The 27396-nt window shown below is 48.6% G+C and overlaps 1 protein-coding gene across 1 annotated transcript in view; it reads left to right on the top strand.

The window, feature by feature from the left end:
• The first annotated feature begins 2965 nt into the window (after positions 1 to 2965).
• Positions 2966 to 27396, top strand: part of LOC129017663 (zinc finger protein 850-like) — a 36119-nt gene continuing 11688 nt past the window's right edge. The window contains exon 1 of the mRNA XM_054458269.2: positions 2966 to 3200. Within this exon, the coding sequence (XP_054314244.2) occupies positions 3123 to 3200 (78 nt within the window). The 5' untranslated portion in view covers positions 2966 to 3122. The remainder of the gene's footprint in view (positions 3201 to 27396) is intronic.

The following is a 27396-nucleotide window of genomic DNA, read 5'->3' as shown; positions in this document are numbered from 1 at the left end:
GTGGCCGGAGGACCCTCTCTCACCGGGTTTGTGTTTGCAGCATGTCCTGTCCTTCCCTAAGGGCCTCAGGTTCTGAGGCATGGTGAGGGCTGCTGGAGCCCATCACTGAGCTGTAGAAGGAAATACTAACGCTGGCCATGCCACCTTCCAGGCAGACACAGCTAGGGTTGAAAATTGAGATGGGGCAGGGCTGCCAGGAACAGAGGGAGGCAGGTGGAGAATAACTCACCAGTGAGGGGTTTCACTGCTACAGCTTTCCAGGGCCATTTCCACTTTCTGGGTGGCATTTTGGGGCAGCTCACACAGCACACCCACATAGCCAGTCCCCAGGGTCACAGTCCCCAGATGTTGGTCATCTTGGTGACAGGCCCTGTGCTTCTCCAGGAGCCTTTGTGTATTGGCCCTTCCCAGGTAAACGTGATATGTCCTGGTTGTCCTCAGTCCAGGGCACTGCCAGCATTTTCCTTTCTTGTCAGGGTCAAAGCTTTGTTGATCATCTCCAGGATACGATGGCCAGCTGGCCCTTGGAGAGCCAGTCACTCCAGGTGACACGGTTTGGTACTGGACGTCCGCCGTCCCCTCTCCCACGCCACCCCATACTGGTCCCCGTATCCAGCCGCCACCGCTGCTACAGAAAGAACAGCCCCACTGCCTCCGCGCAGCTGCCATTGTTTAAAGGGACCTCAGCCTGACTTCCAGGAGCTACGCAAGACTCGGCCCAGTAAATGCGCATGCGCGAGGAGCGAGCTGCTGCTCCCCATCACAGCGATTCCCAGGGTTGTGGTAGAAACCACTCCCTGAGGCTTGGCAAAGCAGGAGCCCTCCGTGGCAGGGCTTCGGTGTCGGGGCTCCGAGGCTCCGGCCTGACTTCTCCACGGGGTCCACAGGAACGTCTCCGGATGCCAGGACTTGAAATGGGCCAACCAGGATGGCGAAACCACAGGCAGAGTCCGGGGAAACAGAGCGGCATCCCATCCTCAGGCCTGCCCGGACGGTGTTCGGGTGAGTCTCCCCAAAAGTCGTGCCCCCGTAATCTGGATGACAGGTCTGCCTGTGTGTCCGTGGGCTGCTCTCTCACCCGAGGGTCGTTCGCGTGGAGAGCAGAACCCCGCAGCCTCAGGGGTTGCCTGAGGGCTGAGGTAGGGGTGTTTCCGTGACACCGCTGTATGACTGTGCGCGCGTGTGTGCGTGTGTGTGTGTGTCCCATTCTCTCCTCTCTCTCTGTCACTATTTCTTTCCGTGTCTCTGTCAGTTTGTGTGTGTGTGTGTGTGTGCCCTTGTGCGTGTGTGTGTTTGGACGAATGTGCTCTGTGCGCCAGAAAGCGATTTCTTGCATGTCGGCCGGTCTTTGGTGAGCCTCTTACTGCATCTCTGCCTGGGTCATGTGGCCGGTTGTCATTCATTTTCCTGGCGGTTCCACTTTGGGTTTGTGAAGGCCTCTACAACGTAAGGAGATGCGTCGGTCCTGGAGCAATTGAAATATCATCCCCATCCTGAGTGGCCTCTTTTCTAGGATCAAGATGACCACACTCCAGCCAAGGATAAAAGCCCCACAGGAGCTCACTGCCCTGCAGGAGAGGAGCAGAACCACATCCAAGAAGATGGCTGTATCTTTTCACCGCTCTTTTCTGAGAAATGAAGCCACACCACGATACAGTCTTGAAGAAGAAGCCGGGAATGGGAGATGGCAACAATCTCTGTCATGGTGGCCTCTCTGGACAAGTTACCCGTTTGGCACCCCTCCCCTTATGCCCGTGGCAGTGGCACAGTGCTGTATCCTGCCTGGGCTCTGGCCCCTGCTCTGTCCTCCTTCTTACTCTGTCTCCCTTGTTTCTGAGGGGCCTAGATGCTCCTAGGTCTGGCTGAATGTCTTCAACAAAGATCACTTCCCAGTCCATCATGGAGTCAGTTGGTGGACATCCGTTTCATGATTGTGTCTCTCTCCAAACCTGTTTCTGCTTGATTGGGCAGGTTTGATGATCCTGGAGCTCTTAGCTTCCATATGTGTCTCAGACAGGGAAGCTACCTTGGTCTCCATGTTTCACCTCATGGGTGGGTGGATTGCCTAGAAGCAATGGTAAACGACCATGGCTGGCCTTGTCCTCTATGACAGCTGCGATGTCGCATTTCCTCTGCATCTCCTGTCTCATTCTTGAGGGACGTCCTCTCCTCTGCTCCTGGGTAGACTGACTCCCTGAATCTTTTGGCCCCCTCCTGGATCCCAGGTGTTCTTTGATTTTGCTTGGCATTGATGGAAAGGTCACTTGTACCCCCCTTCATCTGGGCACGTGCCTGGACACCATTGCTTGTTTCGCTATCGCCCCATATGCCCTCAGTGACACACATCCACACCATCTGCTCTGGGATACGCCACTGCCATGCGTGGTCGCCTTGGTTCCACCTCGGAATAGCCCCGTCCCTGTTTGCATGTGTCATGGAAAGTGGTATCAGCTTGCAGGAGCCCCTGGGCTTAGAAGCGGGGCAGGCCACTGCTCTTTCAAAGGAGGAGGGAGGCAGAGGGCTCATGGGTCAGTGAATTTTCAGCTGACACTACAGTCTTGAGGCCCATGGGAACATTCTGTGCTGCAGCGAGGCCCTGCCTGGTCAGCGGATGTGGTGAGCCCATCCTTTCTCACCCAGAGGGGTCCAAGATCGGATCCGAAGAGGAGTCCTGAGACTCCAGCAGGATCCCTAGAGCTCTCTCTTCACTAGTGGAAGTCGGCTCAAGGAGGTCCTGAAGACAGGACTCCTGAGGGTTTGGCCCTAGGTCACCCGCAGACCCCTCTCCCACGATGCCCCCTACTGGATCCCGGATCCAGCCGCCGCCGAGGTTACACCAGGAGCGCGCCTGCCGCCGCGCAGCCTCCATTGTTTCAAGCGGACGCAGCCTGACTGCCAGGAGCCCAGCGCGAGTCGGCCCCGCCAATGCGCATGCGCGAGGCACCAGCGGCTTCTGCCTTCAGTGATTCCCACGGTTGTCTTAGAAACCAGTCCCCCAGGCTTGGCAAAGCAGGAGCCCTCCGTGGCAGTGCTTGGGTGTCGGGGCTCCGAGGCTGCGGCCTGACCTCTCCACGCGGTCGACAGGAACATCTCCGGATGCCAGGAGTCGCAAAGGGCCCACCATGATGACGAAACCACAGGCAGAGACCGGGGGAACCAGCGCGGCATCCCAGCCTCAGGCCTGCCAGGACGGTGTTCGGGTGAGTCTCCCCAAAAGTCCTGTCCCCGTGATCTCGAGGACAGGTCGGCCTGCGTGTCGCTAGGCTCCTTTGTCATCCAAGGGTCGTTCTCGCAGAGGGCAGAACCCCGCAGCCTCAGGAGTTGCGTGGGGGTGTATGCTTCTGTGCCACTGCTGTATGACTGTGTGTGTGTGTACATGTGTGTGTGTGTGTGCGTGTCTCCCATTCTCTCTTCTCTCTGTCTCTCACTCTCTGTGGGCTTCTTTCTCTCTCTCTGTCATTGTGTGTGTGTGTGTTCCCGTCTGCGAGTGACTTTGGAAGAATGTGCCCTGTGCGCCAAAAAGCGACTTCTTGATTTTTGGCCTGTCTTTCATGAGCCTCTTTTTACGTCTCTGCCTGGGTCATGTGGCCGGTTGTCAATCGTTTTCGCCGTGGTTCCACTTTGGGTCTGTGAAGGCCTTGACCACATGAGGAGATGCGTCGGTCCCGGAGCAATTGAAATCTCATCCCCATCCTGAGCGGCCTCTTTTCTAGGATCAAGACGACCACACTGCAGCCAAGGACAAAATCCCCACAGGAGCTCATTGTTCTGCAGGAGAGGAGCGGACCCACGTCAGAGAAGATGGTTGTATCTTTTCACAGCTCTTCTCTGAGAAATGAAGCCACACCACGATACAGTCTGGAAGAGGAAGCCGTTAAAGGGAGATGGCAACAATCCCTGTCACTGGAACTCTGGCCTCTCTGGACAAGCCACCCTAGTGGCACCCCTCCCCTTATGCCCGTGGCGGTGGCACGGTGCTGTATCCTGCCGGGGCTCTGGCCTCTGCTCTGGCCTCCCTCTTGCTCTGTCTCCCCTGTTTCTCAGGGGCCTGGATGCCTCTCGCTCTGGCTGAATGTCTTCAACAAAGATGACTTCCCAGTCCGTCAGGGAGACACTTCCTGGAGACCTGTGTCGTGATTGTTTCTCTCTGCAAGCCTGTTTCTGCTTGACTGGGCAGGTCTGATGACCCTGGAGCTCTTGGCTTCCATATGTGTCTCAGACAAGGAAGCTTCCTTGCTCTGCATGTTTCCCTTCATGGGTGGGTGGATTGCCTAGAATGAGCGCTAGGCGACCATGACTGGCCTTGCCTTCTAGGACAGGTGGTGTCGCATTTCCTCTGCACTTCCTGTCTCATACTTGAGGGACATTCTCTCCTCTGCTCCTGGGTGGAAGGACTCCCTGGATCTTTTGGCCATATCGAACGTCACGGAGCCAAAACGACTGGGCTGGGGCTGGGGTTGGGGCTGGGGCTGGGTGCAGGGGAGGTTGCATCAGGGCTACCTGGACGGTGGAGGGTTGGGGGTGGGGTGAATGTTGCAGAAACCTCTTTGCTCCTCTGGCAGATGTTTCAAAATGTGGCTTGGACTCAGGCACAGGCCACCTCCTGGTTCCCAGGTGTTCTTTGATTTTCCTTGGCATTGATGGAAGGGTCACTTTTTCACCCCTTCCATCGGGCACATGCCTGGACACCACTGTTTGTTTCACCGTCGCCCCAGATGACTCTGGTGACACACATTCACACCACCTGCACTGAGATACGCCAGTGCCACGCGTGGTCGCATTGTCTCCACCTCGGATTCCCCCCGTCCGTGCTTGCACGGGTTCTGTAAAATGGTGTCGGCTTGCAGAAGCCCCAGGGCTTTTAGATGCGGGGCAGGCCACTGCTCTTTCAAAGGAGGAGGGAGCCAGAGGGCTCACGGATCAGTGAATTTTCAGCTGACACCACGCCTTGAGGACCATGGGGTCATTCTGTGCTGCAGCGAGGCCCTGCCTGCCTCACCAGATGTGGTGAGCCCATCCTTTCTCACCCGGAGGGGTCCATAATCGGATCTGAAGGATCCCCAGCAGGCGCCCTGAAGCTCCCCCTCCTTTCTCACCGGGTGGGTCCAAGATCGGACCTGAAGAGGAGTCCTGAGACCCCAGCAGGTGCCCTTGAGCTCCCTCTCCACCGGTGGAAGTTGGCTGAAGGAAGTCCTGAAGACAGGACTCCTGAGGGTTTGGCGCTATTCACTTGCGGCCTCCTCTCTCACGCCGCCGCCTACTGGATCCCGGATCCATCGGTGGCTGAGGCTGCAGCAGGAGCGCCCCTGCAGCCGCACAGCCGCCATTGTTTCAAGGGGACGCAGCCTGATCCCCAGGAGCGGAGCCCCAGTCGGCCCCGCCAATGAGCATGTGTGAAGCACCAGCTGCTTCTGCTATCACAGTGATTCCCACGGTTGTCAGAAACCAGTCCCCAAGGCTTGGCAAAGCAGGAGACCTCCATGGCAGTGCTTGGGTGTTGGGGCTCCGAGGCTCCAGCCTGACCTCTCCACGGGGTCGACAGGAATGTCTCCGGATGCCAGGAGTCGCAAAGGGCCGACCAGGATGAAGAAACCTTCGGCGGAGTCCAGGGGAAACACCGTGACAGACTAGCCTCAGGCCTGCCCGGATGGTGTTCGGGTGAGTCTCCCCAAAAGTTGTGCCCCCATGATCTCTAGGACAAGTCGGACTGCGTGTCCTTGGGCTACTCTCTCACCCAACAGTCGTTCTCGTTGAGAGCAGAACCCCACAGCCTCAGGGACTGCCTGTGGGCTGAGGAGGGGGTGTTTCTGTGCCACTGCTCTGACTGTGTATGTGTCTGTGTGTTCGTGTGGGGGGGTGACTCCCATTCTCTCCTCTCTCGCTGTCTGTCACTCGGTCAGTTTCTTTCCCTCTCTCTGTCGGTTTGTATGTGTGTGTGTGTGTGCCCTTGTGCGTGTGTGTCTTTGGACAAATGTGCCCTGTGTGCCGGAAAGCGATTTCTTCCATGTTGGCCGGTCTTTGGTGAACCTCTTTCTGTGTCTCTGCCTGGTTCATGTGACCAGTTGTCAATCATTTTCCTGGCCCTTCCACTTTGGGTTTGTGAAGGCCTGGACACATGAGGAGATGCGTTTGTCCCGGAGCAATTGGACTATCATCCCCACCCTTAGCAGCTTCTTTTCCAGGATCAAGATGACCACACTCCAGCCTAGGACAAAGGCCCCACAGGGGCTCACTGTCCTGCAGGAGAGGAGCAGACCCACGTCAGAGAAGATGGCTGTATCTTTTCACGGCTCTTCTCTGAGAAATGAAGCCATACCACGATACAGTCTTGAAGAGGAAGCCGGGAATGGGAGATGGCAGCAATCCCTGTCCCTGTGACGCTGGCCTCTCTGGACAAGTCACCCGTTTGACACCTCTCCCCTTATGTCCATGGCAGTGGCACGGTGCTGTATCCTCCCTGGGCTCTGACCTCTGCTCTGGCCTCCCTGTTACTCTGTCTGCCCTGTTCCTGAGAGGCCTAGATGCCTCTTGATCTGGCTGAATGTCTTCAACAAGCTCATTTCCCTGTCCATCAGGGAGACAGTTGGTGGACATCCATGTCATGATTGTTTCTCTCTCCCAACCTGTTTCTGCTGGATTGGACTGGTTGGATGACCCTGGAGAGCTTGACTTCCATAGGTGTCTCAGACAGGCAAGCTACCTTGGTCTGCATGTTTCACCTCATCAGTGGGTGGATTGCCTAGAATGAGCAGTAGGCCACTGTGACAGGCCTAGTCTTCTAGGACAGGTGGTGTCGCATTTCCTCTGCACTTCCAGTCTCATTCTCGAGAAACATTCTCTCCTCTGCTCCTGGGTGGACTCACTCCCTGAATGTTTTGGCCCCCTCCTGGATCGAAGTGTTCTTTGATTTTCCTTGGCATTGGTGGAAAGGTCACTTGTGCCCCCCTTCCACCTGGCACATGCCTGAACACCATCTTGTGTTTCGCCATTGCCCCATATGCCTTCAGTGACAAACATTCACACCATCTGCTCTGGGATACGGCAGTCCCACACGTGTTGGCATTGGCTCCACTTTGGAGTTGCCCTTGTCTCTGTTTGCATGTGTCCTGGAAAGAGTTATCAGCTTGCAAGGGCCCCAGAGCTTTTACAAGTGGGGCAGGCGACTGCTCTTTCAAAGGAAGAGGGAGGAAGAGGGTTCATGGATCAGTGATTTTTCTGCTGACACCACGCCTTGAGGCCCATGCGATCATTCTGTCCTGCAATGAGGCCCTTCCTTTCTCAGCAGATGTGGTGAGCCTAACCTTCTTCACCCGGGGGGTCCAAAATGGGATCTGAGGAGGGGTCTGGAGACGCCAGCAGGTGCCCTGAAGCTCTCTCTCCACTGGTGGAAGTCAGCTCAAGGAAGTCTTTAAGACAGGACTCCTCGGGGTTTGGCCCTGGGAACACCGCGGCCCTCTCTCCCCTGCCGCCCCCTACTGGAACCTGCATCCCACCATCGCCGCAGCTGCAGCAGGATTCCCCCTGCCACCGCCAGTCGCCATTGTTTAAAGGGGCCACAGCCTGACTTCCAGGAGTGGAGCGCGAGTCGGCCCAGCAAATGCGTATCCACGAGGCTCTAGCTGATTTTCCCGTCACATTGATTTCCATGGTTGTCTTAGAATCCAGTCCCTGAGGCTTGGCAAAGCAGGAGTTCTCCGTGGCCCTGCTTCATTGTCAGGGCTCTGAGCCTCCAGCCTGACTCGCAAGGGTTTTAATACCCTTCTCATCCTCAGCTGCCTCTTTGCTAGGATCAAGACGACCACATCCCAGCCAAGGACAAAGGCCTCACAGTTGCTCATTGTCCACCCGCAGGAGGGTGCCCACAGACCTTCAAGAAGATGGTTTCCACTCCTCTCACACTTTGCCCTCGTTGACAAATCTAGCCACAGCTAGACACAGGGACGGAGAAGGAAGCCGGCAACGGGATGCGGCAAGCATTTCTGTCACTCAAACGCTAGCCTTCCTGGCCAAGTCACCCGTTTGGCACTTGTTCCCGGATGCCCGTGATGGTGGCATTGTGCCGTATCCTGCCTGGGCGCTGGCCTCTGCTCTCTCCTCCTTATTTCTCTGTCTGCCCAGTTTCTTGGAATCCTAGAGGCTTCTTAGTCTGGCTCAACGTCTTCAACAAAGAACACGTCCCAGTCTATCAGGGAGAAATTTCTTTGGGGTCCGTTTCATGATTCCTTCCCTCTCCAAACCTATTTCTGGATGATTGGGCAGGTGTGATGATCCTGGAGCTCTGGGCTGCCATACCTGTCTTGGACAGGAAGCTCCCTTGGTCTCCATGTCGGAAGTGATGGCTGCGTGGTCCGTCCAGGAAGAGCGGGAGGCGACCCCACCGTGGCTGACCTTTGCCTTCTAGGAAAGGCAGTGTTGCATCCCACCTGTGCTTCCTCTCTCATTCCTAAGGGCCATCCAGTTGCTCTGCTCCTGGGGAAAGTGCCTTCAAGCAGTGAATCTTTTGGCTGCCACTGATGTGAGGGAGCCAAAGGGACTGGGTTTTGCTGGGTTTAGGGGAGGTGGCATCAGGGGTTCCTACCCGGTGGCGGGGTGTCAGTGTGGTGTCGTTTGTCGACACCTCTGGGCCCCTCTGGTAGGCATCCCTGAATGTGGCTTGGACTCGGGCACAGGCCCTGCCTCGCATGTTTTCAGGTGTGCTTGGCTTTTCCTCAGCTTTGTGTGGAAGGTCCCAGTGGCCCACGGAGGCAAGCCTGGACGTCACTATCTGTCTCGGCATCGCCCCATACGGCCTCAGAGACACACGCTCACTCCATCTGCTCTTGGGAGACATCAGTACCACGTGTGGTCACATTGGCTCCATCTCGGACTCGCCTCTGTCTCTCTTTGCACATGTCGCGGAAAGCAGTTTCGGGATGCCAGAGCCCTGGGCCTTGGAGATAAAGGCAGGCCACTGCTCCACCCAGGAAGGAGGGAGGCAGTGGGCTCATGGGTCGGTGCATTTTCAGCCTAGAGTATGCCTTGCGGCCCTTGGGATCTTTCTGTGCCCCACCGAAACCCTTCCCGCCTCACTACATTGTAACCCCATTCCTGATCACCCTTTCGGATCCATACTCAGATCCGAAGAAGAGTCTGGAATGCCCAGCCGGCACCCTGAAGCTCCTCCACCACTAGGAACTGAAACAGAAGACCGATCAAGAAGGTCCTGAGATGACAGGACTCCTATGGGTCCAACCATGGGTCTCCTGCAGGTTCCCTCCTAGTACTCTTCCCACCCGCCATCTCGGACTGCGCCGCCGCCCCAGTCCCCGAAGCCCGTCGTGTCGCCGCCATTTTTTAAAGGGTCCGCAGCCTGACTCTAGGGAGCAAGGGGGGAGTCGGCCTCGCCAGTGCGCATGCGGGAGGCCCAAGCCACGGCTTTGGTAACAGTGACCGCCACTGTTGCCCAGAAGTGGGTCCCTGAGACTTGGTGAAGTGGGAGCCCTGTGTGATAGTGCGTCAGAGTGGGGGCTGAGATCAGTCCTGGCCAGGGTGTTAACAGGATGGTCTCCGGAGACCGGTATTCTCGGAGGGTCAAAAACCAGGAAGAAACCTCAGGAGCAAGAAACCTCAGGCAGATCACAGGGGAGGCAGCGCGAGATCCCAGCCTCAGGCCAGGATTTGCCGAGGGTCGATGAGGCCCCTCTCCCAATCTTCACCTCACCAGCCACCACCCCAGTCCCCGCAGCCGCCTCTCCACCATCATTTATTTTATTATTATTTTTTTTAACAGTCGAAGTCTCGCTCTGTCACCCAGTCTGGAGTGTAGTGGTGGGATCTCAGCTCACTGCAAACTCTGCCGCTTGGGTTCAAATGATTCTCTTGCCTCCACCTCCCGAGTACCTGGGATTAGAGGATTATTCAGAATCGGGGCTAAGACCAGTCCTGGCCAGGGCATCAGCAGGATGGTCTCTGCAGGCCGGGATTCACGGAGGGTCGTCCAAGAGGAAGAAACCGCGGGCAGAGGGCCGAAGAAGCAGCGCGGGATCCCAGCCTCACGCCTGCACAGACGGTGTGCCAGTGAGTCTCTTCAAAAAAGGAGAGGCTTGCTTGTGTGCCCGTGGGCTGCTCTCTCACTGGTGGGTCGTAGTTGCGGAGAGCAGAACCCGGAAAATTCAGGGACTGCCTGGGGGTGGGTGTTACCGTGCCACTGCCCTATGTCTTTGTGCGTTTGTGTGCGTGCTAAGTCTCTCTCTTATTTCTATCTCTCTCCTTTCTCGCTCTTTCGCTCTGTGTCCGTCTGTGTGTGCCTGTGTGTGTGTTGGGACACATGTGCCCTGTGCGCCAGAGGGCAGTATCTTGTACGTCGGCCTTTCTTCTGGTCAGCCTGTCTCCGCGTCTCTGCCTGGGTCATGTGGCCGGTTGTCAGTCATTTTTCTGGTGGCTCCAGTTTGGGTTTGTGAAGGTCTGGTGAGGTGGGGAGCTGCGTCTATCTCATAAGTATCTAAATCACCTCCCCACCCTGAGAGCCCTCTTTTCTAGGATTAAGGTCTCCACCCCCCAGCCAAGGATAAAAGCCTCACCAGTGAGGTCATTGTCTACCTGCAGGAGCTGTGTAGAGCGACCTGAAAAAAGATGGTTCTCATTCGTCTCTCTCTTTCATCTCATTGAGAAATCTAGCCACAGGGTAACACAGGTTTTGAGAGGATGGGAACGGGACATGGCAAGGATCTGTGAGTGTGCAGGCTGTGTTTCACATATCATTAAACATAGTCCAGTGAGGGTTCTGCAGATAGCTGGCGTTTAAGTTTGTTTTATTGAATCAAGGAAAATAAAAAATGCTGAGAAAAAATGACACAACTTGCCTGCCAGCCCATCTGAATGTTACAAATTTAATAGTAATTTTAATTTATCTTCTCATGTAAAGGTCCTTGGCAGTGATACCTGATTTCCTAAGATAGCCTTGCTTTATTTCGTATGATTAAGATATCATGCATATCAGAGTATCTGGAAATTCTTCCCAATGCCCTTGACATACGTGATTAATCACATTCCCAAAATAACATACCAAAACAAACAACAGAAAATTATTTGTTACTTGGTTCCTTCAAATTTGTTTATCTAATTTGTGGTTCCTTCATGCACGAAACATTTCATGTGTGTCTGGCACTCTTCTGGTCACAAATTTCATCTTAAATAACCTAAGTATTGAAATGCTTGTGCCCTTTGATTAATTTTTACTAAATAAATACTTTGATAAAAAGCTACATTGAGGCTGGGTGCAGTGGCTCACACCTCTAGTCCCAGCTCTTTGGGAGGCTGAGGCCAGCAGATCATGAGATCAGGAGATCAAGACCATTCTGGCCAAGATGGTGAAACCCTGTCTCTTCAGAAATACAAAGAATTAGCCAGGAGAGGCCAGGCGCTGGCTCATGCCTGTAACCCCACACTTTGGGAGGCTGCGGTGGGTGGATCACCTAAAGTCAGGAGTTCAAGACCAGTCTGCCCAACATGGCGAATCCCTGTTTCTACTAAAAATACAAAAAATTAGCCAGGTGTGGTGGCAGGTGCCTGTAATTCCCAGCTACCCAGGAAGCTGAGGCAGGAGAATCACTTGAACCCAGGATGCGGAGGTTGCAGTGAGCTTAGATCACGCCACTGCACTCCAGCCTGGGCAAAAAGAGTGAAACTCTGTCTCAATAAAACAGAAAGAAAGAAAAGAAAAGGAAAGAAAGAAAGAAAGAAAGAAAGAAAGAAAGAAAGAAAGAAAGAAAACCTTGTCTAAAAATACAAAAATTAGACCCTGAAGGTCACATCTGAATGAGAAAGACATTGTTTGGCTCAAATTGTCTGACACTAAGGAATAGTGCAGACTGGACAACTGAGGAGACTCACACCTATAATCCCAGCACTTTGGGAGGCCAAGGCAGGTGGATTACCTAAGGTCAGGAGGTCGAGACCAGCCTAGCCAAAATGGCAAAACTCTGTCTCTACTAAGAAGACAAAAATTAGCCAGGCGTGGCGGTGCACATCTGTAATCCCAGCTACTTGGGAGGCTGAGGTGGCAGAATCACTTGAACCTGGAAGGCAGAGGTTGTAGTGAGCTGAGATCATGCCACTGTACTCCAGCCTGGGTGACAGAGTGAGACTCTGTCTCAGAAAAAAAAAAAAAAAGAAAAGGTCACTAATGTATCAAATAAAACAATCATTCATGTATTGCAAATAAATACTCAACCAAGACAAAAAGGCATGTCACATCTTCTGGGAAAAGATTGAAATGATGGTGAGAAGAAAACTGTGACTCTTGAATGTAAGACAGAAAAAAATCAGGGCACGATGTTAAGGAATTGGAAATAATTATCCATATTAAAGGAATACAAGAAACAGAGAGGAGAGAGGGACACGGTAGTCACAGACTGCAGGGGTGTGGGGTAGGTGGGAATCAAGGAGGCAGAGAGAGCAGTGGGAATGTACATAAAATCACCCTCCAGAGCTGTGCTGTCCAATAAGGTTGCTGAACACTTGAAAGATGGCTATTTCAATCTGAGAAATGCTGTAAGTGGAAAACACATTTAAAAAAAATTCTGAATACTCAGTATAAAAGAAAGAATGGGGTGGTGTTGGGGCTCACACCTGTAATCCCAGCATTTTGGAAGGCCCAGGCGGGAGGATTGCTTGATCCGGGAGTTTGAGACCAGTCTGGGCAACACAGAAAGACCTCATCTCTTCAGAAAAAAAAAAATATTAGGCCAAGTGCAATGGCTCACACCTGTAATCCCAGCACTTTGGGAGGCCAAGGTCAGTGGATCACTTGAGCTCTGGAGTTCGAGACCAGCCTGGACAACATGCCAAAACCCTGTCTTAACAGGGTTTTTTGTATTTTAAAAATACAAAAATTAGTCAGGCGTGGTGGCACATGTTTGTGGTCACAGCTACTTGGGCGGCTGAGGTGGGAGGATCATTTGAGCCCTGGAGGTTGAGGCTGCAGTGAGCTGACATTGTGCCACTGCACTCCAGCCTGGGTGACAGAGTAAGACCCTGTCTTAAAAAAAAAAAAATAGCTGGGCATGGTGGTGGTCAGGACCAGCCTGACCAACATGGAAGAACCCCGTTTCTACTAAAAATACAGAAATAGCCAGGTGTGGTGGGCCATGCCTATAATCCCAACTACTCAGGAGGCTGAGGCAGGATAATCCTTTGAACCTGGGAGGCGGAGGTTGGAGAGAGATGAGATCGCACCACTGCACTCCAGCCTGGCAACACAGTGAGACTCTGTCTCAAAAAAAAAAAAAAAAATATATATATATATATATACACACACACACACACACACACACAATTTTGAAGCAAAGTTTCAAAATCAATCACTAAGCACTCCCCGAGGTTTATCCTTACGTAAAGTGCCCCCTCTGCACATGTAGGATTAAATGAACCTTGAAAATATTATGCTAAGTGGAAGAAGCCAGTCACGAAATATCACATGTAATTCCATTTAAATAAAATGTCCAAAATACATGAATGCATAGGACAGAAAGTAGACTAGTGGTGACCCAGAGTTAGGGGAGTTTGGGGAAATGGAGGGATATGGGGTTTACTTTGGGGTAATGAAAATGATCTAAAATTTATTGTGGTGATGTTTGCACAATTGTGCAAATATACTTAAATCATTGAATTTTACACTTTAAATGGGTGGCTTCTGTGATATGTTAATATTTCTCAATAAAACTTCAAGGAAAAGAGTACCTGTGTGCCTCCAGAGTCCACATTTTTACACTTGATGAAGAAATCAAGATATTGTTTCTTCTTCTTCTTTATTTTTATTTTATTTATTTTATTTTTTGAGACAGAGTCTCCCTCTCTTGCCCAGGTTGGAGTGCAGTTGCACGATTTCAGCTCACTGCAACCTCCCAGCTAATTTGTGTATTTCTAGTAGAGACGGTGTTTCGCTGTGTTGGCTAGGCTGGTCTCGAACTTCTGACCTCAAATGAGTGCACCACTTTGGCCTCCCAAAGTGCTGGGATTGCAGGCGTGAGCCACTGCACCTGGCTTAAGATTTAGTTTCCATTGTTTCAGATGCCCTAGGACCATTTTATTCTACTTTAATGTCTGATGCATGATCTCAGTGGAAACTTTACATTAGTTCCCAAAGTATTTTACTCTGTTTAAGATTTTATCAGCTGGGTACAGTGGCTCACACCTCTAACTGCAACATTTTGGGAGGCTAAGATGGGAGGATCAGTTGAGCCCAGGAATTCAAGACCAGTCTCTGCAACATAGTGAGACACCCATCTCTACAAAAAAAAAAAAAAAAATTCTTTAATTAGGTGGGTGTATTTTTGCATGCCTGTGGTCTCAGCCAGTAGGTAGGCTGAGGTGGGAGGATCACTTGAGCCCAGGAGGTCGAGGCTACAGTGGCCATGATTATACCACTGCATTCCAGAAAAAATATTTTTAATTACTTTTTTTTAAGAAAACAAAATATACGCTTAGTGACTTGATACAAATGAATGACTTTTATAATCTACAGAAACCAAAAACTAACAATAATATAAACCCACAGCCATTCTTCTTATGTGAGTCTCTGGTGTCTCTGAGTTGTAAGAATTGTGAATTATGATTAATAACAAATATGCATGACAAGGACTCAATAAGGGATAGGCATTGATAAATTGCAAACCACACTTACTGGACTAAGCTCTTTAAAGTTGTACAAGAAAAAGGAAAGGCATTGAAAAACTGCATTGGCTACCAAAATGCTAAAGTTCACCTAAGTCCATTAATCAGCACACACACACACACACACACACACACACAATGGATGTGTAAAATGGTCAACACAGTCTCCCGTGAATGTATCCTCTTATTAATAGGTCTGTGAGGGTAAGAGATGAGGTTCTATAGATCCTGGAATCAGGGATGGGGAAATTGTGGGGTCCCTGGGGTGAGAGATGAGGGTCTGTAGATTAGTGATGGGTGGTCTTTTGGATAGTGATGAGGTCCATGGAATCAATTCTTGTGGATATGTAGGGTCAGTGATGAGGGAATCTGGTGTCAGTGATGGGATGTGTGTGGAATCAATGAGAGAGTGTGGAATCAATCTGTGAAGGCCAGATTTGTGGTGTCATCTCTCAGGCTGACGCATCCTGATCTGTGTGTCAGTGGTGGAAATTCTATGGGGTCAGAGTGTGACAGTCAGGTCCCTGCCACTCGGTGTTCTGGGTCCGGCCAAGTGCACAGATTCCCTTACCTGACCCTGGCTGGAGAGGTCCTTCTCACGGACTCCTCACGTGAAAGGTGGGTTGGCGGCGGTTTTTTGTTTTTGTTTTGTTTTGTTTTGTGATAGGGCTGGGTGGGTTGTCTTTTTCTTTAGGGTTTGGTTTTGCCTCTTAGAGACCACAGACACATGCAGCTTTTAGGAAGACATTTTTGTCTGGGCGATCGCTAGGTCCTTTGGGCCAAGCCATCTAATGGGAACGAAGCTGACCATTCCCTCAGAGCAGTTCAGATCTAGACGGTCGCTTAAAGGTGTCCACAAGGGGGCCTGCAAGTGGATTGTGGCTTTGAGTGGCAAGTGGGCGGAAAGAAACAACTAAGAAAGACACACGAGCTGTCCTCAGGCTGCATCTGGCACAGCTGGAAAAACAGCCTCCCTAACCCATCAGGCGCCAATGGGAGGTGCCTCTGGGCTGTGTGAGGCTGGCGGAGGCGGGACTTCCAGACCCAGAAAATCTGGGCACAGAAGCCTATTACTACCAGACACTGAGGCGTTGCCGTGGGAACCAAGGGCCTTTCGGGTCAGATCAGAGCCTTTCTCAGACAATTCTTTGGGTAACTGGAGAGCTCCTGTCCAGCGCACGCCCCTATGAATGCTTAGTGTGCCCTCTCGGGCAGAGTCTTCTTTGGTCTGAGAGCCACTTGTTTCTTAAATCCCTGCGCTAATCTTGCAGTCTGCTCCTATGTAGCCCAGGCATTTGCTGCATGCTGATCCTTTCTTTCCTGACAGGCGGGCCGCCTCTCCAGCTTCTGGGAGGACAGTTCAAATTATGGAGGAGGGAGAGGTGCAGGGCAGCAGTGCGGAGGGGAGTACGGAGGAGTTGGGGGAGCAGGGGCTCATTATTCTTTGTAGCTCAGATTCCCAAGCCTGTGACTTTGAGAATCTCTGTCTTCCTTGCAACGTTTCAATCTGAGGCTCTTGGGGAGAGGGCAGAGTTGGAGCCGGGTGGAAGAGTGGAGGGGAGAGGAGTGGGTGGAGGGAACGTGGAGAATGTTTCAGGCGGTGTCTTTATTCCTGGCACCTTACTTTGCCTACTGGAGTTTCCCAGTCTGTTCCAGACACACTCTCTAGACCCTGAGGGGGCCTGAGGAGGCCTGAGGAGGCCTGAGGAAGATTGTTAGTTGCCAGTGTGTGCTCCCCTGGACTCGATTGGAATTGGTCCCACAAACATTTTTTTGAGGGAGTCTCACACTGTCACCCAGGCTGGAGTGCAATGGGGTGATCTCGGCTCACTGCAACATCTGCCTCCTGGGTTCAAGCGATTCTCCTGCCTCAGCCTCCCTAGTAGCTGGGACTTCAGGTGTCCGCCACAACACCTGACTAATTTTTTTCTATTTTTAGTAGGGACAGGGTTTCACAATGTTTGTCAGGCTGGTCTCAAACTCCTGACTTCAGGTGATCCACTGGCCTTGGCCTCGCAAAGTGCTGGGATTACAGGTGGGAACCATCACGCCCCACCAATCCCACAAATTTAGACATTATGATACATTGGAGCCACCACGCCCCACCAAGTACACACATTTAGGCATTATGATATATTGCTACTTTTAGATCACTTGGTTTTTATATTGTGTTTTTCCCCTCCATTTGTTTGTTTGTTTACTTATTTATTGAGACAGAGTCTCACTGTGTCAACCAGCCTGGAGTGCAGTGGCGCGATCTCGGCTCACTGCAACTTCTACCACACAGGTTCAAGCAATTCTCCTGCCTCAGACTTCCGAGTAGCTGGGATTACAGGTGCATGCCATCACCCCCGGCTAATTTTTGTATTTACAGTAGAGACAGGGATTCACCATGTTGGCCAAGGTGGTCTCAAACTTCTGACCCCAGGTGATCCTCCTGCCTCCTCCCAGAGTGCTGGGATTATAGGCATAAGCCACCGTGCCCGGCCTCCCCTCTTTTTCATTCAGGGATTTTAAATATTTTATTTGCTGCATCGGTTGTGTATGATTGCCTTGACGATTTCAGCTTGAATTAAAATTACATATTTTTGCCTGTGTTTATTAATATTTAAACATATTAAAATAATACATGTTCATAATGAAAATGAAACATTACAAATAAATGCACAGGAAAGGCAGTATTCCCCCTCCAGTTCCACTCTTGAAATAACCAGATAAGAAGATGGTGAACATTTTTCCATGATGTTCTCCAAGATTCATATAATTATTTGTGATCATACAATGGCATATACAGGCCAGGTGTGGTGGCTCACACATGTAATCCCAGCACTTTGGGAGACTGAGCCAGGTGGATCATTTGAGGTCGGGATTTCAAGACTAGGCTGTCCAACATGGTGAAACCCCATCGCTAAAAAAAACACAAAAATTATTTGGGCGTGGTGGCAGGCACCTGTATTCCCAGCTACTTGGGAGGCAGAGGCAAGAGAATCACTTGAACCTGGGAGATGAAGGTTACAGGGAGCCAATATCACATTACTTAACTGCCATCTGGGTGAGACAGTGAGATTCCATCTCAATAAATAAATAAATAAAGATAAAGAAAGAAAGAAAGATGAAAGAAACAAAGAAAAAAGAAAGGAAGAGAGAGAGAAAGAGTCAGAGAAAGGAAGCAAGGAAGCAAGAAAGCAAGCAAGCAAGCAAGAAAGAAAGAAAGAAAGAAAAATAGAAAGAGAGAAGTCGTGTGTTCAGGTTGCTAAGATCGATGGTAAGAACAAATCCTCTAATGGTGAAAGTGTAAGAAGGAAAAAGAAATTTCTGTTAGTCTTGTTTGTTGCACCCCAAGCTCTAAAAAGTACAGCTATGTGTGTGATAAGTGCTTAGTTAAGATGAAAAAGGCATTAAATTTGTGCGTGGAAATCGTAAACAGAAATGCACTCTGATTGATAGCAATTGGGTCAATGCTATCCAAGGTTCAGGCATCCACTGCAGGTCTCAGAACATGTCTCCTGCAGATAAGGGAGGGCTACTATATAACGTTTCTTTCTTTTTTTCTTTAACTATAAAGCATTCTCCTTTTTTATATAACAATTTGCCATTGATATCACTTTAGGTATAAAGGTATTAGGATGTCTTTATGGTAGATAAAAAGCTAACTCATTATTTGTAAGAGTTAAAGTATCTTCCATTATATGAGCATTTAAAATGCTAAACTACTTTTCCCACCAAAAAGTGCTTCTGTAAATATTCTTTTAATTATATCTTTATTAATCTTTACTTCTGCTGAAACAAATTGCATGAGGAAACAAATGTACATGTACAAAATGTAACATATGTATATATACTTAATATGTGTATATACAACTTAATATATACACATACATACAATAACATACCCATTTTTTTTGTTTTTTGAGATGGAGTTTTGCTCTGTTGCCCAGGCTGGAGTGCAGTGGTATGATGTTGGCTCACTGCAACCTCCACGTCTTGGATTCAAGTGATTCTCCTGCCTCAGCCTCCTGAGTAGCTGGGAATACAGGCATCCGCCACCAAGTCCAGCTAACTTTGTCTTTTTAGTGGAGACGGGTTTTCCCCATGTTGGCCAGGCTGGTCTCGAACTTCTGACCTCAAGTGGTCCACTGACCTTGCCCTCCCAAGGTGCTGGAATTGCAGATGTGAGCCATCACGCCCAGCCTAACATATACAATTTAATGTACATACAAATATAGGTTGGGTGCAGTGGCTCACTCCTGTAATCCTAGCACTTTGGGGAGCTGAGGTAGGGGATTGTTTGAACCCAAGAGTTTGAAATCAGCCTGGGCCTCATGGTGAAACCCTATCTGTAAGAAAAACACAAAAGTGTGTTGGGTGTGGTGGCACGTGCCTGTGCTCCCAGCTACTCAGGAGACTGAGGTGGGAGGATAGCTGAAGCCCAGCAAGTCGAGGCTGCAGTGAGTTGTGATCATGCCACTGCACTCCAGAGTGGGTGACGGAGTGAGACCCTGTCTTAGACAAAAACAAATCAAACCAAATATAATGTTTATGCACTACACACTTGATTTCTTTCCAAAGGGTTATATAACACTGTACTTTCACCAGCAATATATGCGACTACTCATTTCCTACATACTATCACTTGTGTGCAGTCAAGGAAACTCAGTAGGCCTGAATTGTCGAAACCTGGCATACTCCAAAGAATGGTGTGACTCTATCCTAGCTCCTGGGAAATAACGTCTAAGTCCTTGGAATCTCCTGCCTATCTGGGAGTTAACAATGTGATTTATTGTGAGGAACTTGGACCATGCAGTGTCAGCTTGACCTTGGGAAGGGTGGAGACAGAGAAACTAAGGTCATCCAAATGGGTGCTCTTGTCCGTGTGACCAACCTCCAGTAAAACCCTCAACCCCAAGGCTCAGGTAAGCTTCTGGTTTGGGAGTATTTTCTGTACCTTCTGCCACATATCACTGGGTGAATTAAGCACTGTCCACATGATGCCACTGGGAGAGGATAACTGGAAGCTTGTGCTTGGTTTCTCCTGGACTCTGCCCTAGGCAACTTTTTCTGCTGCTGATTTTAATCTGTAACCTTTTGTTGTAATAAATTATAACTATGAGTATAACAGCTTGACTCAGTTTTATGAGTCCTTCTAATCAATCACTGAACTTTTGGGACCCCAAAACACAATGTTGTTTCTTCTTTAATTGAATTTTCCATGTTATGTAAGAAACCTATGTGCATAACTGAAAATCCCACACTGAGAAAGAGCGTTCCATGCAGTCTACTCCCCCACCGTTTCTCCAATGCTCCCAAGTCTACTTTCTGAATAATCAAATGTTTAAATTTTCTAAACTATTTATAATCTATATATCTGAGCGCTTATCTCTGTTATATAATAGGTAGATCCTCTTCCTTCTGTTTTTTATTTTATTTTTTCTGAGACAGAGTCTTGCTACCTCACCCAGGCTGGAGTGCAGTGCCGCGATCTCAGCTCACTGCAAGCTCCGCCTCCCAGGTTCACTTCCTTCTGCTGCCTCAGCCTCCCCAGCAGCTGGGACTACAGGTGCCCGCCGCCACACCTGGCTAATTTTTTTGTATTTTTAGTAGAGACGGGGTTTCACTGTTTTAGCCAGGATGGTCTCGATCTCCTGACCTCGTGATCCGCCTGCCTCAGCCTCCCAAAGTGCTGGGATTACAGGTGTGAGCCACCACGCCTGGCCCCTCCTTCTTAATATATCAACTTGATATATTACCTGATGGCTTCGTGTTCTGATAGCTGATGACTTGGCTGACACTCACCCCTAACTCCAGTGCCTGAACCACTTTCCTTAGGTGGTGCTCTCGCTATTTTCTTTTTTCTTTTTTTTTTTGAGACAGAGTCGTGCTCTGTCGCCCAGGCTAGAGTGCAGTGGTGCAATCTTGGTTCACTGCAACCTCTGCCTCCCAGGTTCAAGTGATTCCCCTGTCTCAGCCTCATGAGTAGCTGGGATTACAGACATGAGCCACCAAGCCTGGCTAATTTTTGTATTTTTAGTAGAAGCGGGGTTTCACCATCTTGGCCAGTCTGGTCTTGAACTCCTGATCTCATGATCCACCCACTTCACCCTCCCCAAGTGTTGGGATTACAGGCGTGAGCCACCGATTTGGCCACTCTCACTATTTTCAATGGCTCTGTTGGTTACCATTCACAACATTCGACAATTAGACTTATACCTCATTTATTTAGTTATTTTTATTTTTTTCTATTTTTATGTTTAAGGGGTACATGTGCAGGCTTGTTACATGGGTAAATTGCATGTCACTGGTGTTTGGTGTACAAATGAGATCATCACCCAGGTAGTGACCACAGTACCCAATAGTTTTTTGACCCATAGCCTCATGCCACCCTCCCCACTCAAGCAGGCCCCAGTGTCTGTTGATCCCATCTCTGTGTCCCTGTGTACTCATTGTTTAGCTCCCACTTATAAGTGAGACCATGGGGTATTTGGTTACCGGATGCTGCATTAATTCGTTTAGGATAATGGCCTCCAGCTGCATCCATGTTGCTTCAAAGGACATGGTTTCTTTTTCTATGGCTATGTTGTGTTCCATGGTGTATAATTACCACATTTTCGTTATCCAGTCCACTGCTAATGGGAATCGTATATGCAACTTCAAACTATACTACTAGGCTACAGTAACCAAAATAGCATACTAGTGGTACAAAAACAGACACATAGACCAATGGGATAGGTTAGAGAACCCAGAAATAAAGTCACACACCTACAACCATCTGATCTTTGACAAAGTCAACAAAAGCGAGCAATGGGGAAATGACTCCCTATTCAATAAATGATTCTGGGATAACTGGCTACCCACATGCAGAAAACTGAGTCTGGGCCCCCTACCTTTCACCATATACAAAAATTAACTCCAAATGGATTAAAGATTTAAATATAAGATCTCAAACTATAAAAATCCTGGAAGACAATAGTCTAGGAAATAGTCTTCTCAACTTTGGCCTTGGCAAGGAATTTTTGGCTAAGATTCCAAAAAAGCAATCGCAGCAAAAACAAAAATAGACAAGTGGTACTTAATTAAACCAAAAGCTGGAGACCAGGTGGGGCAGATCACAAGGTCAGGAGTTTGAGACCAGCCTGACCAACATGGTGAAATGCTGTCTCTAAGAAAAATACAAAAATTAGGTGGTGGTGGCACACACCCGTAATCCCAGCTATTCAGGAGGCTGAGGCAGGAGAATCGCTTGAACCCATAAGACAGAGGTTGCAATGAGCTGAGATCACACCACTGCACTCCAGCCTGGGTGACAGAGTGAGACTCTGCCTCAAAAAAAAAATTAAAGTAAAATAAAAGCATAAACACAACAAGACAAACTATCAACAGAGCAAAACTACAGAATGGGAGAAGATACTCTCAAACGATGTATCCAACAAAGGCCTAATAATATTCAGAATCTATAAACAACTTAAAGAAATGGAACTTAAACAGAACCCTTACTCTGTAGCAAGTTCTGTATGCATAAGCCTCTCTTTGTTCTTATTTTGGTGGCCTCTGTTTATTTACACAAAGAGAAAGGACTGCTATTCCCATAAATCATGGCTTTGAAAATGGTCACAGTTCACTGGGCATCCTTGCTCATGCCTGTAATCCCAGCATTTTGGGAGGCCGAGGCAGGTGGATCACGAGGTCAGGAAATCGAGGCCATCCTGGCCAACACGGTGAAACCCCATCTCTACCAAAAATACAAAAAAATTAGCCGGGATTGGTGGCATGCACCTATAATCGCAGCTACTCGGGAGGCTGAGGCAGAAGAATCACCTGAATCCGGGAGGCAGAGGATGCAGTGAGCCAAGATCATGCCACTGCACTCCAGCCTGGATGACAGAGTAAGACTCTGTCTCAAAAAACCCAAACTGGTCAGGGTCAGTGGCTCACACCTGTAATCCCAGCACTTTAGGAGGCTGAGGCAGCCTGGCCAAGATGGTGAATCCCCGACTCTACTAAAAAAATACAAAAATTAGCCAGGCACATGGGCAGTCACCTGTGATCTTAGCTACTTGGGAGGCTGAGGCAGAAGAATTGCTTGAACCCAGGAGGCAGAGGTTGCCGTGAGCTGAGATCTCACCACCGCACTCCAGCCTGGGCAATAGAGTGAGAATCTGTCTCAAAAAAAAATAATAATAATAAACATGGAGAAACTCCATCTCTACTAAAAATACAAAATTAGCCAGGCATGGTGGCACATGCCTGTAATCCCAGCTACTTGGGAGGCTGAGGCAAGAGATCACTTGAACCTGGGAGGCAGAGGTTTCAGGGAGGTGGAGGTTGAGGTGAGCCAAGATCATGGCATTGCACTACAGCCTGGGCAACAAGAGTAAAACTCTCTCTAAACAAACAAACAAACAAACAAAACAAAACAAAGAAAAATACACACAACTTATTTCCTGGTTTGTGATAATCTGTGAAATATATTTTGAAATGAATTGGAATTCAAGTCAGTACTATTCACACCCCAAATACTCCTAATATTTGCTTTCCCAGATGATCACCTGGTACTCTTCCTAGGGCTTCGCTTCTCCCTACAGGTCCCCAGTACAAGTATTTGTGATTCTGAGTCAATTCATTGTCTACCTGTGTGACAATGCAATGCTCTTGTTGTAGAGTACCAAGATGAGTCAGGTCCAAACTGCACATTTGTAGAGAACATAGTATATGTGCAATTGAACTTGTATGTGGTTATGATACTGAAAACAATACGAACATAGGCCAGGAGCTTATGCCTGTAATCTTAGCAATTTGGGAGGCCGAGGCATGGAGAACACCTGAGGTCAGGAGTTTGAGACCAGCCTGGCCAACCTGCTGAAACCCCATCTCTACTAAAAGTACAAAAAATTAGCTAGGTGTGGTGGCAGGGACCTGTAATTCTACCTACTCAGGAGGCTGAGGCAGGAGAATTGCTTGAACCCAGGAGGTGGAGGTTGCAGTGAGCCAAGATCACACAACTGCATTCCAGCCTGGGCGACAAGAGTGAAACTGCATCAAGAAAAAAACAAAAAACAAAAAACATTGGCCTTGGGCATTTCTTTAGGTTGGCTCCTGTGTTCTATTTATACTATGCCTTTATCAGGGGTTGGGGTGTGGGACTAATTCCCAACTTTCTGGCACCATAAAGTGTTTTGATTCATCTGGCATTTTCCCTGACCCAGATGTGGAATAAACCATTTATTAAAGATCCTTGGTTTCTTTTATTGAAAAGTATTATTTACAAAGCACCAAAATCTTGGGCTGGGTGAGGTGGCTCAGGTCTGTAATCTCAACACTTTTGGAGGCTGAGGCAGGAGGATCCCTTGAGGCCAAGAGTTTAAGACAAGATTGGGCAACACAGTGAGACCCCCATCTCTATTTTTAAAAACTAAACAAAAACAAAATCACCAAGATCGGGGTGACACGTGTGCTCATTGCTATGGCTGTGTCATTGCTTCTAGGCCCTCTTAGTGGGCAGAACTAGGAAATATATTGTACATATACTAACACACATGCCACATGCCTAATTTGTATATTTATTTAGCCTTACTGGAAGCATTCATTTTTTTTTTCTTTTTTGAGACAGGGTCTCACTCTGTCACCTAGGCTGGAGAGCAGTGGCATAATCTCAGCTCAATGCAACCTCCACCTCCCAGGTTCAAGTGATTCTCCTGCCTCAACCTCCTGAGTAGTTGGGACTACAGGTGCATGCCACCATGCCTGGCTAATTTTTGAATTTTTAGTTGAGACAGGGTTTCACCCTGTTGGCCAGGCTGGTCTGGATCTCCTGACCTCGGCGGATCTGCCCCCCTTGGCCTCCCAAAGTGCTGGAATGATAGGCATGGGCCTCTGTGCCTGGCCAAGCATTCTTAATGGGAGTGATATTGCCCCTAAGAGGGTGAACATTGGTTATTGAAAGTAAAATGAATTATAGTTGTTGCAATGGTTTGTGGCCTTCTACAGTTTTTTTTTTTTGCAGATGGAGGCTCACTCTGTCACCCAGGCTGGAGTGTGGTGTTGCAATCTCTGCTCACTGCAACCTCTGCCTCCTGGGTTCAAGCGATTCTCCTGCCTCAGTCTCCCAAGTAGCTGGGATTACTGGCATACACCACTACACTCAGCTAATTTTTGTATTTTTTGTAGAGATGGAGTTTCACCATGTTGGCCAGGCTGGTCTAGAACTACTGATCTCAAGTGATCTGCCTGCCTCGGCCTCCCAAAGTGCTGGGATTACAGGTATGAGCCACTGTGCCTGGCCTATTGCACAAAATTTTACTCCTTGGTATTTAATTTCTCTCAAATATTATGGGCAGCATTAATCATTTTATGGAAGATAAAAAATCCATGCAAGATCAGGCCATGCACAGTGGTTCACACCTGTAATCCCAGCACTTTGGGAGGCCAAGGAAGGTGGATCACTGAAACTCAGGAGTTCAAGACCAGCCTGGCCAACATAGTAAAACCCTGTGTCAACTAAAAATACAAAACAAATTACCCGGAAGTGGTGGCACCTGCCTGTAATCCCGGCTACATGGGAGGCTGAAGCAGGAAAATCGCTTGAACCCAGGAGGCAGAGGTTGCAGTGAGTGGATCGTGCCACTGCCCTTCATCCTGGGTGACAGAGTGAGCCTCCACCTCAAAAAATAATAATTGCAAGATCAGTGCTACAAAATGATGGCAAATTGATGGCTATACCTGGAAGACTTTTTCTTAATTGAATGCTCTATCCCAAAGTTATATGAGAGGTGGTCTGTGTGTGTCTGTTGGCTGCCTTGTGGATAGTATTTATGATTGATCCTCAGTGCTTTGGGAATTATGTAAAATAGTTTATATTTTATATTGAAAGCATATATTATGAAATATATACTTTATTTCATATTACGAAATACATCCTTTATTTCATATTATGAAATATATCCTTTATTTCATATTATGAAATAATTTGAAATATTACTTTATTATGAAAGTAATTCAACCTAGCATTAATTGTGTTAAGTGTTGAAATGAAAAGAGTTGACTACATCTGAATGAGTGAATATCTGGCCAACTGGTTTTGTTTTTTGTTTGTTTGTTTGTTTTTGTTTTTAGAGATGGAGTCTCACTCTGTTGCCCAGGCTGGAATGCAGTGGCATGATCTTGGCTCACTGTAACCTGCACCTCCTGGGTTCTAGCAAGTCTCCTGTCTCAGCCTCCTGTGTAGCAGGGACTATAGGTACATGCCACCACACCCAGCTTATTTTTTGTATTTTAATAAAGACGGGGTTTCACCCTGTTGCCCAGGCTGGTCTCGAAATCCTGAGTTCAGGCAATCCACCCACCTCAGCCTCCCAAAGGGCTAGGATTACAGGCATGAGCCATGGCGCCTAGCCTAGCTTATGGTTTTATTGAAAAGCCCATTTAACTCAAAACAGCTTGTTTCTTATGAATAATAGCTTTTATTTGTTTGTTTTTTTTTGTTTTTACAAACAGGGCTATGAAATCATCAAGATTTGTGAATCATCAAAAAAAGAAACATCCTGATAAAGTCGAGAAACAGAATATTTAAAAAGTTTAAAATAGAATTTTGAACTGTAACACTGTTACTTCTTATTTAAGAAGGACAAGCCGCAGGGTGAGGTGGCTCACACCTGTAATCCCAACACTTTCGGAGGCCAACGTGGGTGTATCACGTGAGTCCAGGTGTTGGAGACCAGCCTGGGTAATATGGTGAAACCCTGTCTCTACTAAAAACACAAAAACTAGCCGGGCATGGTGTGTGCACCTGTAATTCCAGGTAATCGGGAGGCTGAGGCAGGAGACTCGCTTCAACCTGAGAGGTGGAGGATGCAGTGAGCCGAGATTGCAGCACCATGCTCCAGCCTGGACTATACAGCAACACTGATCTCAAAAAAAAAAAAAAAAAAAAAAAGGATAAGCAAACAAATTACGATGAAATAATTGCCTTATAAAATTGCAGAAATAGGCCAGGCACGGTGACGCACGCCTGTAATCCCAGCAATTTGGGAGGCCGAGGCAGGTGCATCACCTGAGGTTGGGAGTTTGAGACCAGTCTGGCCAACATGCTGAAACCCCGTCTCTACTAAAAATACAAAGTTAGCCGGGCATGGTGGCACACACCTGTAATCCCAGCTACTCGGGAGGCTGAGGCAGGAGAATCACTTGAGACTCGGAGACGGAGCTTGCAGTGAGCTGAGATCATGCCACTGCACTCCAGCCTGGCTAACAGAGTGAGACTCTGTCTCAAAAAAAAAAAAAAGAAAAGATTACCGAAATCATTGTAAAACCCCATAGTGCTTTATACTTGCTGAAACTGTCATAGGACTCACATTAGAGACGGTAACTTCAATAGTGATGTAACACATTGCCACTATTTCACAATCACTCCTATTGAGCAATAATTCAATTCAAAGATGCATTAATGAGATGTCAGGTAATACCAAAGAGTAGCTGATTAATCAAGTAAGTTTCCTATTCACATCAATGAAATCAGTTACTGAGAGTAAGGCCTGACAATAGGATTATGTTTGTTATTTCAATAATGACTGCAAACTAGAAGAAGAGATATTGTTTGTAAAATCTTTAGACGCTGACCCTACCAGAACATCTATTCTTGCTGCTATAAAAACTTGGTTTGGGGCTGGGTGCAGTGGCTCACGCCTGTAATCTCAGCACTATCATTTTCTCATATGAATCCGAAAATGCCGACCTCTGCATCCTAAATCTAAA

Source organism: Pongo pygmaeus, chromosome 19 (genome assembly GCF_028885625.2).
Source record: "Pongo pygmaeus isolate AG05252 chromosome 19, NHGRI_mPonPyg2-v2.0_pri, whole genome shotgun sequence".
NCBI lineage: Eukaryota > Metazoa > Chordata > Mammalia > Primates > Hominidae > Pongo > Pongo pygmaeus.
This window is presented reverse-complemented; position numbering and strand designations above follow the sequence as displayed.